A 12,365-nucleotide genomic window follows, 5' to 3' on the forward strand; every position below is an offset into this window, starting at 1 on the left:
TCAAGAGACAAATACATTCCTAAAGCTACACGCCGCGGTGATCGAGTCATAAGTACCCCTGTTGGTACTTTTGAGAAGCCTACGGATTATTAAAAAAAAAACGTCAAATGATTTCTCACACGCGACCAAAATCAGAATGCAGACCTGGCTTACGAAAAATCATTAAAAAACCATAAACACCAGTGGAATTTCGTTAATGACCGAATGAAGAATAAATCGCTTCCGATAACACTCACGGAACACTCGAACAAAATATCAGATATTGCTTCGTACACTCTTCGTGATAAAATAAGCAAGCAGCTTCCAGGCAAAAAAGCCATATTCGATCCACTTTCTCACATCCTAGTGAACGAAGCTCAAATTCTTATCGCGGCCAAGGAACTAAAACTTACAAAATCGACAGGCATAGATAACATACCACTGTTCGTCATCAAAAGCTGTGCAACACTTCTTTGCCATGCGTTCAATCTTTCACTCGACAGTGGCATTATCCCGTCATTGTAGAAGATCGTCGTGGTCTCTCCATTTTTCAAAATTGATTCGTTGAAGATGTTAAGAAATATCGTCCCATCTCCTTGCTATTCTGCTTCGCAAAGACATGAAGCTTTTTATATGTAAAACATTTATACATTTTCGTTTAACTGGTAGTATTTGTTATAATGTATCCGTACAGAGTGTCACTCGACCACTTCACCTCAAACATCAACCAGTAGTTTTGGATCTTTGTACCGCTAAACTCCACTAGTTAATGCCAATGGAGTTGAAATACCTTATGAAATTACAGATAGCTGCTTTATTGAGAGTAAAAAAGAAATATTGTGCCCCATCGTGCCCCCTTAAAAGGTCTCTGTGCCAACTTAAAAATATCATTGTGCCCCTAGAAAAATATTAAAGTAAGTAAACAAAATCAATAAAAAATATCCTATTCACATTACTTTCGTGTACCTTGCTTTACTATATATTAGTATCACTTTCACCATTTGAAGTTGAAAGTTTTAGCTGTAACATAAACAATAATATGGCACGTAATCAGGTACAAATATTGATTGGGCTATACAAACTAAGGTTAATTTCCCGTAATACTGTAGTCTATATGCTATTGTACGGTGTCGTCATTTATTTAGCTTAACCCACGTACACTAACTGCGGCTTATTTCACTTGATTCCCTCCGTGTAGTGACGTTCTATGGTTCAGAATAATAGAAGGTTCTCAATTGGCGTTGTTCGTATTTCCCTCAAGCGGCGGTTTTCGGAAGCTTTCGTGTGGAACATGGTGAAGCAGACGCTGTTTTAACAGGGTTGCCATGCATTTTTTGTTCTAAATTATTTATTTCACACCGAAAATGTATCGCAACCCTGTGAATAAGTTGCTGGAACGCATGGCTGTCATACATTTTCGATGCGAAATAAATAATTTAGAACGAAATATGCATGGCAACCCTGTTAAAATAGCGTCTGCTTCACCATGTTCCCAACGAAAGCCCAATACACTATTTTAGTTTCGCTATCGACTCGCGTGATATTAATCAAGTCATTGTGAGTCTAGGTATAGATAAATGTGTGGTAAAAACACAAAGAAATAAAGACCTACTAAGGTGATTGTAATTCCACTTCGATTTTCGTTTTATATAAATTTAATTTATATTTATTTAAACCACGTGTTCGAATGCCAAACGCCAGTGGGGCGCGTGTGGACCCTTCAGCTCATTTTAAATTCATCCTAGCCTTTTAGGTATTTGGAAGAAAAAAATGTTTTAAGGGTGTCCCTTAGGAATTTGCTGGGTCCCCTCAACTAAAAAACCTGGCTACGGTCCTGGTGAATATGCCAAAGAATTTCAGGCTTTGATTAAATCAATATCACCAAATTACGACCCTCAGTACGTAACAAATACCGATCAAGCCCAGTTCTTTTACGAGCTCAATGCAGGCTGAACATTAACTCTCAACGGAGAGAAGTTAACTTTTGGGTACGATAAATCGCCTTCAAACCTTGTCACGCACTCTAGTACTGCGCAATATGAAATTAGCATGGGCGGAAATATTATTGTAGATGTTTATGTTTGTTTGCCGGAACGGTCAGGCAGATTAGGTCATATAGTACAAGAAGGACCTTTCGTCACGCTGACTTGTAGCGTATCGACTTCCCATGTGGAATATTTTCTTGACAATGTTGTTTTAACATCGATTAATCAAGAATTTCTTCTTATTTTGGATTCATGGTCAGGTCAAACAAAGCAATTGATTTACGATAAACGTCAAGAAACAACATAATACGTTTACAATCTCGACTACACCACCAATTTTCCGCACCAATTTTTAACGCTTTGATCAAGTATTATTGACTCTCACATGGACTTTGCGATGCAAAGCCACAAAGAAGCTTGCTTGACATTTGCTGCAAAAGATTCCCCTTCTTGTGTCCCACCTAATTGCGCTAAGGATAGGTTTATAAAATGTGTACATTACAGAGATATTTTGTGTTTCTAATGCTTTTATAATGATTAGCATATTCATTTTTAAAAGTATTGTGGTAATAGCCTTTAAAATCAATATGTTTATTTAATATTTTTAAAATAAGGAATTGCTTTAAGAGCCATTAAATTACTTTAACTTTAAAATTTCTAAAACTCCGATATTATTAAAGGCTTATGGAATTTTCTAGTCATTGTATTTACCACATTTAAATTAGTTTAAGTACAATTTATTATTTACGCGTGGAAATATTTAAACTTTATTATTATATCTATTTTACAACAAACACAACATATTTTTTGAAGACCTACGCTTTAACTTATTTGAAAACTTGAACATCAGTTGATTTTTATTTGATAGCTTTACCCTATTTCATTTGGAATAATAAAAAAATGTTGGTTTTACCCAATTTTATTTGAAATAATCCAAATGTGTGGGTTTTACCCAATATCATTTGAATTAATCCAAATTTGATGGTTTTACCCAAATTTCTTTTGAATTAACCCCAATTTGATGGTTTTACCCAATTTCATTTGAATTAACGCAAATTTGATGGTTTTACCCACTTTTATTCATTTTGGAGAGTTTTACCCAATTTAATAAATATTTGATGGTTTAACCCAAATTTAATTGAATAAATTAATATTTCACGGTTTAACCCAATTTTTTTGAGTTAACCGAAATTTTATGGATTTACCCAAATGTATTTGAATGAACCCAAATTGATTGGCTGATACTACTTAAAATCAGCAAAAATTGTCAAAAATCATTATAAAGTGGGCATCTGACCAACTTCTGGGCCCCAATCGTCGAAATTAATTTTTGGCAGATCGAGGGTTGGTGATGCACCATCGATTGGCAAATCAATTCCAATTTTATTCCTAACGATTGAAACGTTATTTTAAGTACACCCAAACCGCTTGGGGATCTGGGATTGTGGGTAAAAACCATTTCAAATTGTATTTTACTAGGGCGTCACAAAACCCCAACGGGTATTTTTTACAAAACCCTAAGTGGAGCGAGCTAGCGGCGATATAAATAATTCAAATATTGAACACACATTTAAAGAAATTAAGGTAATAACTTTATATCATAGTAGTTTCAGTCTCTCGAGTTCTTTTTTTTTAAGCTAGCGAAAGGTAATTGCACAATATATTTCAATATTTCCATTATAAAATTTCCGTTTGCCATTATAAAATTTCCATCATAAAATTACGTTTGTCATTATAAAATTACGTCTGTCTTCCGTTTGTAATATATTCTTAGACGTTCCCTTTGCAATTCTGTTGCGCGACCGCTTACAACCACCAAATCAACCCGCTTCCCTACTCCGTCGACGGCTTGCAAAACACCCGTTAAAAAGGCAGCTGTTGATTTCTATACTTCTCCGGCCCACAAAACGCCCGTTAAAAAGGCAGCCGCCCCTCCAGCAAAGTAACTATTTTTCCCGTTCATGAATTTCTAAAATATTTTATTTTTTTATTAAATTACGTAATTCTAAAAGGAGAAACCTTTCGGACGATCTGGAGTTTAACGTCGACAGTGACGACGAATTCGACAAATTGGCCAGTTCGATACCGTTCACTTTAATGTCTGGGGAAACTGTGATGAAATTAGGGAGAAGAGTAGTTGAGGTGGAGGAAACTGGCAGTGGGGGTAATAAATGTGTAATCCAATCGTAGAATAAAAATTTAAAAATTCGAAATGGTTTTATGTAGTCTTTACCTATCTACCCCTTTTCTCTAGCATCCCCTCGGAGCGCGAACGGACAAAATTTAAACCAGTTCTCGCTCTGTCTCTCTTCTGCTAACGAGCCGCTATACGTTGGCCTCTGACACCCCCTCTAGCGCCCCCTACCACCCCCTCCACTTATCTACAAAACGTTTCCGTACATTTCGCTCCTATCCCCGTCTAGCGCCCCCCTACCCTCTCACGCGCTCTCTCTCTCTCCCGCAACCCGTGGCTCATACCATTCCTCTTTCTCTTGCGCCCCCCTGCTTTGAAACTTACTAACGAACGGACGGACGGACAAAACTTTCCCAATGAACTCGCTGCTAAGAGAGCTACGCTCAACAATAAAGCTAACTCAATTGTAATAAATTTGTACGTTAACGTCCATGTGTACCTCCGTTTAAAACCTATTTTGATGTTCATTATAGTATATTTTACTAGGCATTGTCCCTAACAGCCTTTCTTTACTTCAGAGAGTTATCTCGTTGTTTTGGGCCATCGCTGCTGGTTAAGGTAGGGATGACTTATCCTCGCTCGCGTTGTCCACCTTCGGAATTCTCCGAGGGGCCCACTGGACAAGGTCTCTTTGGTTCCGAAGTGTGAACTAGCGGGCCGAATTCTTTTAGTGTGTTCTCTCTTCTAGAGAAATATATTTGTATTTTCTGTTCGCACAATGCCGCTACCAAATTGGTAAAAATATATTATTATAAATAAAAGAGTATTTTACAGATTGTCTCTCGTACATGGTTTGAACATAAGCAGACAATTTCCAGGCTTCACAAAGTAACCATGAAAATGTGGAACAGTGTAATGGTTCTCGGAAAAAAAACATTTTAATAAGAACTCTAAAGCCATAAAGTTGCTAGCCAAAATTATTAGCGGGATCGTGTAACGAAGGAAGACTCACTCCGAGTAATTAGACATTTCTTGGCGACTTTAGGGACTTTTTGTATTAGTCAGGAATATCATTTATGTTTTCGATCTCATTTCGATGTGTTGAAGATAACGATATCGACTCTTAGTCGTGAAGTTTTTTATCCTCCTTTATAGGAGGTTGGTTTTTTTATATAAATGTAAATAAGAATAAAAGCTAAACATTACGTTTTTACCTCTCCGAGGGGACTTAGTACCCTAGGAGGGGTTATACCACCACTGTGTCTGTCTGTGGGTGGGTCTGTCTGCCAGGCCTGCGAACGCGTTCGCATTTTCGGGGCAAAGAGTAATCACTGTGTACCCAGTTTCTTAGAATCAGGGCAAAGGTTTTTCCAAAAGCGCCCTCTTTTTGTCATTGGGTGTAGTATAATTTTTTAACCGGCCGGGAGTCGAACCCGAGCCCTCTTGCACGACAGCTGAGCGTTCTACCGCAGAACCACGGAATATTTTATTGCATATATACAATATTTTAATCAGCCCATTAGTGTATCTACAGTTGAATAGTCGTATCAATAAAATAGTTATTATTAAATTACTTTGTGGTTACTTTCAACAGGCTTTGCTGAACGTAGAGTTTTATACCTCAACACGATGCAACTTTCAGAATTCAATTTGCGTTAAAAGCTTTTTTCGTGAGTACCGATAAATGGTTTTCGCTGTTTAAACCGAGATATCCATCGATTAGGTCGAAATAGTTTTGGTTCTGAGGTGTTAGTTTGCCTAATACGAAGAGCCATTCTAAGGTAAAGTACTCAGGAGAGTGCGGGCAACATTTAAATCGGAACGTTAAAGAACTGGAAGAAAGTCGGGCGTGCCTTAAATAAAAAGACTATAGCACTAGTGCGGGTAAGGAAGTAACGCGTGGTTAAAATATCTTAGCCTTCTAGTTATTAGCATTTCTGAGCGATTTCAGAGACCTTCCATTTTAGTCAGAAATATATCGTTGAAGTTTTCGGTGGCATTGCAATGCGAATGGAAACCGTCAGAACTCCCTTCGCTTTTTACATTGTCAATCTTAGCACTTGTGTCCTATATTTGTGAGTAACTGTAACTGGTATTCTGGGTTTGTAATAAATGGAAGTTAATTTTACCTCTCCGATGAACTTATGTTTCCTAAGAGAGGTTTTACAATCGCCATGTTCGCAGTATCAGGACGTAGTGTAAAAACCGCGTTCGCAGTTTCTGAAATTGTGGAAAAGGTGTTTCCAAAAACCGGTCTGTCTTCCATTGGGCATAGTATGTGTGTACGTGCAATTTGTAAGTGTTGTTTGTGTGTATTATGGCGTATTAGTGCCGTGTTATTTGTGTATTATAAAGTGTATGTTGAGGTTTTTTGTATTTCTACCCTTCGTCCGCTACTAGTTACTGACTCTTAGGACGGACCGAGCGCTAAGGGTTACGTTAAACGTCTTAGCATACAAATGGCTGGGTTTCCACTAAATGTTAACAATATACGTCTTGTTATCAATTTACTAAAGCGTCGGATGGGACTTGATCCCAGGCCCTCCTGCTTGACTATACTATAGAAGTACCGAAACTTTCGTAGTAAATTAGAAATTCCGCTTAAGCGGAAGCGTATATTAATAGTTAGGCCTAATAGAGTTTTAAATTTTGGTTCTTATTTAAATAGAACGAGATTTCGTGTTCGATTTAAATTATTGCGTAGAAGAAATTTAAATGTTGAATAAAAAGAAATCCAGCGATCACTTCGTTACTATGTCTCACTAAAATATCCCCCAAAGTGACAAACTTATGGAATAATATTTTAGATTTATGCCGACACATATTACGCTACAACGATATTTAGAAAAACAGCTATGGCAAAAGTCTGTTTTCCTTTACGCTATTATAAACATATTAACGTCAATTTATTTATTTAGAAGTTAAATTAAAATTAAAATTAAAATTAATTAATTATTTTACTATAAAATGTGACCGTGGCCAAGAATCGAACCCGGGTCATAATTTAAGCAGGCGAATTGCTTACCACTGATTCATTGACTTTCATCTCACGATAGTGAAAATAGAAAATATAACAGGAAAGCTCTTACGAGGAGAGGTATATTTTGGCTTCCCAACTTGTTTCACTTATTTCCGTTCGTAGATGCTTGTTTGCCGATGTTTGCGGTAGACGCGTTCGTTCGGACTACTCGATAGATTGGAGCAAACACATGCCGGATACCTGTTTCGGAGCCTTGAACTTCACCTTGCCAGGTTAGTGCCGAGTACTTGTTTTGGCGTTTCCAATCATTTTCGTAGATTATAGAATGTTCATATATCGTTATTTCTAGACGACCCTATTGATTTAGGGATTTCGGTAAAGATTTTCGCTATTTACGATATTTCTGAAGAAAAAATGGTTCGTATTTCTGAACCTCAGTAACTTGATATATATATATTTATCAATACAATTGTTTATCTTCAGGAATTTGCGATTCAACTCTTCATGGGCGAATCCTGGAAAGATCCCTACATGAAATTTCCAAATCTAGATATTAAAGAAAGGGTCCACCTGCACGTCCCGGAAGAAATATCAAAGTGTATTTGGAAACCAGACACGATTATTGCTAACGCCAAAGAAGAAACTTTGTACCACGTCACAAAACCGAATAAATTTTACAAATTTTCTATTGCAGACCAAGAATTTTTTCGAGGAAGCCGGTACATATGAGCTTAATATATTTCGGCCCTGATCTATTGTAAAGTATTCTTTACTATAGGTATAATGTAAGGCTGGCTTGTCCCATGAAGTTTGAATATTACCCAATGGATTCCCAATTTTGTTCTCTAAATATTTCACTGCGTAAGAAACCAGCAGCCAATACGTTTATAGCTTTTCTTGTAATTTATTTTTAATTAACGCGGAATCAGTCGAATCAAGCCAAAACGATATAAACATGACTTGGCACCCGAGGAACGTGAATTGGACTCTAGCCGATCTCACACCCCTGAATTACGATGTAAGAACACTAAAGTCTACAAAATCAAGTTGGAAAATTTCAGGTATTCAGATATTATTTATACCAGATGGATATAATAAATATAATAATAATAATAATAATAATAATAATCAGCTAGGCTAATACCCAAGGCACCACCTTAGGCCTAAGTCATCAAGCGACTTTTGAAGCCTTTTATCTTTGAGAGAAGTACCCATGCTTCCTATACTGTAAATGCTTTACGCTTTCGAAATACGTTTCGCCAGAAAAACCTTCGGATAGATTCGTTTTTATACTGATTGTCATTATTCGGGGGGATTGTGATTTTCAAAAAATATTTAATCGGATTAAATGAATCTGCTACGGAAATAAGATTTGCATTTTACATGTTGGCGGGGAAATGAAAACAGACTCGAGATTGCGAGGCAACATGTTTCATTTTTCGTCGTAGATGGATATTTCTCTTCCGAGACCGATATTATATACTTCTAGGCATGTGAATAGTCATAGGCATCACGGCTGAGCTCCTCTCATTGAAAAAATATTTGTAGGGAGTGCTTTTGTTGTTCAATACTTACACGAAAATTTTGTTTTCGAACGATCTCTGAGCGCCAGTCTCTTCAACACGTACATTCCCAGTTTTCTCGTTGTTTGCTTGTCCATGGTGTCGTTCTGGTTGGACGTCGACGCCGTGCCTGGTCGGGTCACTCTCGGCGTTACCGCCATCTTGACCTTGTCTACTCAGATAGTTCAAGCTCGAGCCGGATTACCAATATTGGACTACATGACAGCCATGGACGTTTGGTTGCTGGCGTGTTTAGTAATGGTCTTTTTGTCCTTGATCGAGTTTACTTTCGCTCATTCGTTCTCCAGAAAAACGTTTGTAAGTTAGGCAAACATTTAAAATTAAATTTGCGTTAATTTATCGCAAACATTCTTTTCAGAATAACCAAATAACGAATTCGATGGGAAACTTTAAGCCCGAGATAGCCTCTCCTTGGAATGAGAAGGAACATTTTTCTAATACAAGACCCAGGCTCTCTAACCGAAATGTAGCCGTTCAATCAAATCAAAAAGAACAACCGAAGAGTCCAGTAGTAGCGACGATTTTACAACGAAAGAAAGACAACAACTTCGACAAAACATCGAGAATTCTATTTCCATTCGTGATGTTAATTTTCAGTTGTGGATATTGGGGCTCTTATCTTCACAATGCCTACGCCAAACGCTAAAAGTTACGCTTTACACTCGTAAAATCTATAAGTATTTATTTTTAATGTTTTATATAAGGGAACAGTCTTAATTTAATTTTTTGTCTTTCTGTTTAAGTAGTGTATTTACCCATAACCAAGAAACTATATATGGATTTACTTGAAATGTCTAAGACTTAAAGGGGCTCCAAAGTTCGGTGGAAAAATGTGTATAAAGTCAGTAAAGTGCGAAATTTACGGTTGACTCTGTCCGCCTTTGCCAAGGCCGAGTGAGGGGTTGGGGGGGATGCAAAGCATGCTCAATTTTCTTTTCTTTTTTGCCACCGAACTTTGGAGCCCCTTTAATAAGCTAGACTCCGCTCCTGGTCGACCTTAATTACGCCTTGTCTCGAATTGGAGTTTACTTAGCTTCTTGGCTTTTTTAAAGCATCTAAATACGTGATTTTAAATTGGCAAGATCGAAATTTAATTTCGTGTAATCTTTGGGCTGAAATAGGTGTTAGTTTCCCACTTTCAAGACTTAAGATTTACTGAATTATGCTATCGAGATAAGGAAGATTTGAGCACTTGCGATGTACAGTCACTTAAGATTTGTATACCCCGTACCGTAAATAAATACACACATCATATATTTATTTATTAATTTTTTATTTTTACTTGAGATGTACAATCAATACACTTTGTAGTCGGGTGCGGTTTTAGGGGGTGGCCCAGTGCCCACCCAAAAAATTTCGTTCAACTTAAAGAGATAGTGTCAGAATTTTCTTGGTGTATTAGATTTTGCGTGGGCTATATAAATAGATAATTTTAATTATAATGGTAATGACGATTTTACTTGAAATAAAATAGTCACTATCCAATTGAAGTTCTTAAATGGAAGGGTAGACTTCCCTGCATTCCTTGGGTGACTATTTATAGCCGTCATTGTTTATATTAGTTGCTAATAGAGTGAGCCGAATGGATTGTTTAGAGGGAAACCAGATATAAAATAAAAGGACAAAAATTTCACAAGCCTAATATCTTAAGCCTAACTTTGGGATTTTCAAAAATAATTTTAACCCTTATGGAGAACACTAATTTTTTTACGTAAAAGGAATTTGATTCTCAATAAACAGAAATCAATACCTTATTTCCAAAACCAACGATTATGTAATAAGCTTTCGAAAAATATTGATGCACTCTTAAAGTTATTGAGCGCGCGCGTTTTAATTTTTAATTTTTGAAGGGAACGCGCAAAATTAGGTGAGCCACACTCCTCTCAAATATTAAGAGCGCTCCCAAAAATCCAACCCATCATATTATACACGTATTTAATCCTTACAAAAACTAGAACGGTAGGAATTAGGTAGGAAAACTTCTAAATTTCTTTCTCCCCGCAATAATTGTTGACGTCAACAATGGGTAAAATTTCGGCGAAGTGATTAACCTGTAAATGTTTGAAAGTTAATTTTAATAACTAAATAATGGTGCCGTAACATAGATTTTTATGTCCAGAATTCTAAAATATAGATCTTATGATGTACCCTAAATCACAAAATTCGAAATATGTCCAGGGCTACTAGCCTTGATTTGTTTTCAGCAACTGATATGGTTAGATCAACAAGGGGGTCCACTAAAATACTAAATATAATAAATTAATTTTTTTTTAATTTAAAATTGCTATGGAACATTCCACGTGTAGTAGGAATCTATCTATCTCGAGAACCGTTGGGTTAAATTTTACACTAGTAAATACTAAATATAATAAATTAATTTTTTTTAATTTAAAATTGCTATGGAACATTCCACGTGTAGTAGGAATCTATCTATCTCGAGAACCGTTGGGTTAAATTTTACACTAGTAAATGTCCCCCTGCACGAGGAATGTTCCATGAGCCTTTCCACGAGATTTTATCGACGGCTAAAGCCAGAGCCGAAAAGTCTGAAGTCAGGATCAATTAAAACGCAAGGCGACCATGGAAAAAGGGTTCATAAGACAAGAATCGCAAAAATTCTGGCATTGATTTAGAAACTACCTTGAAAACGACTTTCTTCGAAGTCATCGACAAAATGTTTGGTAAAATGGAAAATCGTTTTACAGAAAACACGGGCATGCTTGATATGGTCCTAAAGCCTGTGTCCCTAATTCCGAAAACTTGAGGAATCATCAATTTTGTAATGAAGTACCCGTATATTGAAAAAAACAAACAAAAACAATCAAGATCTTATATGACTAGACCGAGGGGTAAGACGGTCTCAGATAACCTGTACACCGAGTTCGTGCATTTAGCACTGTTAAAGATACATATTTTCAAGAGTTCGCGTGTTCCATTTAAAACTGTCAAAGGTACGGCAGTGTACACCGAGTTCGCAGAGTGTCTTACCCCTCGGACAAAACAATTCCAGCTGCCCCAAGAGCAATACATGGGTGACCAAATTTCTTTAGAATCCAATAAATCTCAATCGGGGATATTTTAAATTCACTAGAAAAATAAAAATTTGTATAGACCTATAAATGATAAAAATTAGAGAACCCGGTCACAGAAAAAAAACAAAGGCCCAACCAGGAAACAATTTCTGGAACCGCTCATGTTTGAAGTTTATTCGTTTTTTTTGTGTTATAGATGGCATTGGCGTTTTCTTCGAGTAGTTGAAAATCAATAAGCCCGCCAGCCTTCTCTAGTGCTTCTAAAGTTCTCGCAAAGAGATCAATTGGGAAAACAATTTTATCCCACGATTTGTTGGGGCTACTAACTTACGGTAATTTTAAGACTTTAGTGCCGTATATCGAAACATTATTAACCATAAGTTTATTACTCAAAATCAATAGCCTTCAAACATTCAGAGAGTTTTAACGCCTATTTTATATTAAAACAAAAATGCTTTTACCAAAGCATTTTAAATGCAGAATTAAGGGGGAACTAACGTCGTAAGCTGGAGACTATTAATGATATTTTAAATTTAGAGATTTTTTAGGAATTATTTAAAAAAAATAAAGTAGGGTGGTGGCGTGTAATTCCGGACACTTCCAATTCCGACTACTTTTGTTCATATTAGTTTACTTTTGATATACGCAATTGTAGACCTTCAAATGAAGGTC

The 12,365-nt window shown here is 36.6% G+C and overlaps 1 protein-coding gene across 1 annotated transcript; it reads left to right on the forward strand.

The window, feature by feature from the left end:
• The first annotated feature begins 2,349 nt into the window (after positions 1–2,349).
• Positions 2,350–9,307, forward strand: LOC149932969 (glycine receptor subunit alpha-2-like). Its single transcript, XM_090157211.1, has 9 exons — positions 2,350–2,444; positions 3,739–3,906; positions 3,977–4,150; positions 7,241–7,350; positions 7,428–7,495; positions 7,562–7,797; positions 8,008–8,096; positions 8,627–8,958; positions 9,020–9,307. The coding sequence occupies exons 1-9, from the start codon at positions 2,350–2,352 to the stop codon at positions 9,305–9,307; spliced, it is 1,560 nt and encodes a 519-aa protein (XP_090013337.1).
• Positions 9,308–12,365: the final 3,058 nt, after the last annotated feature.

The sequence above is a fragment of the Leiobunum rupestre genome, chromosome 8 (genome assembly GCF_980474605.1).
Source record: "Leiobunum rupestre chromosome 8, qqLeiRupe1.1.hap1, whole genome shotgun sequence".
Classification (NCBI taxonomy): Eukaryota; Metazoa; Arthropoda; class Arachnida; order Opiliones; family Sclerosomatidae; genus Leiobunum; species Leiobunum rupestre.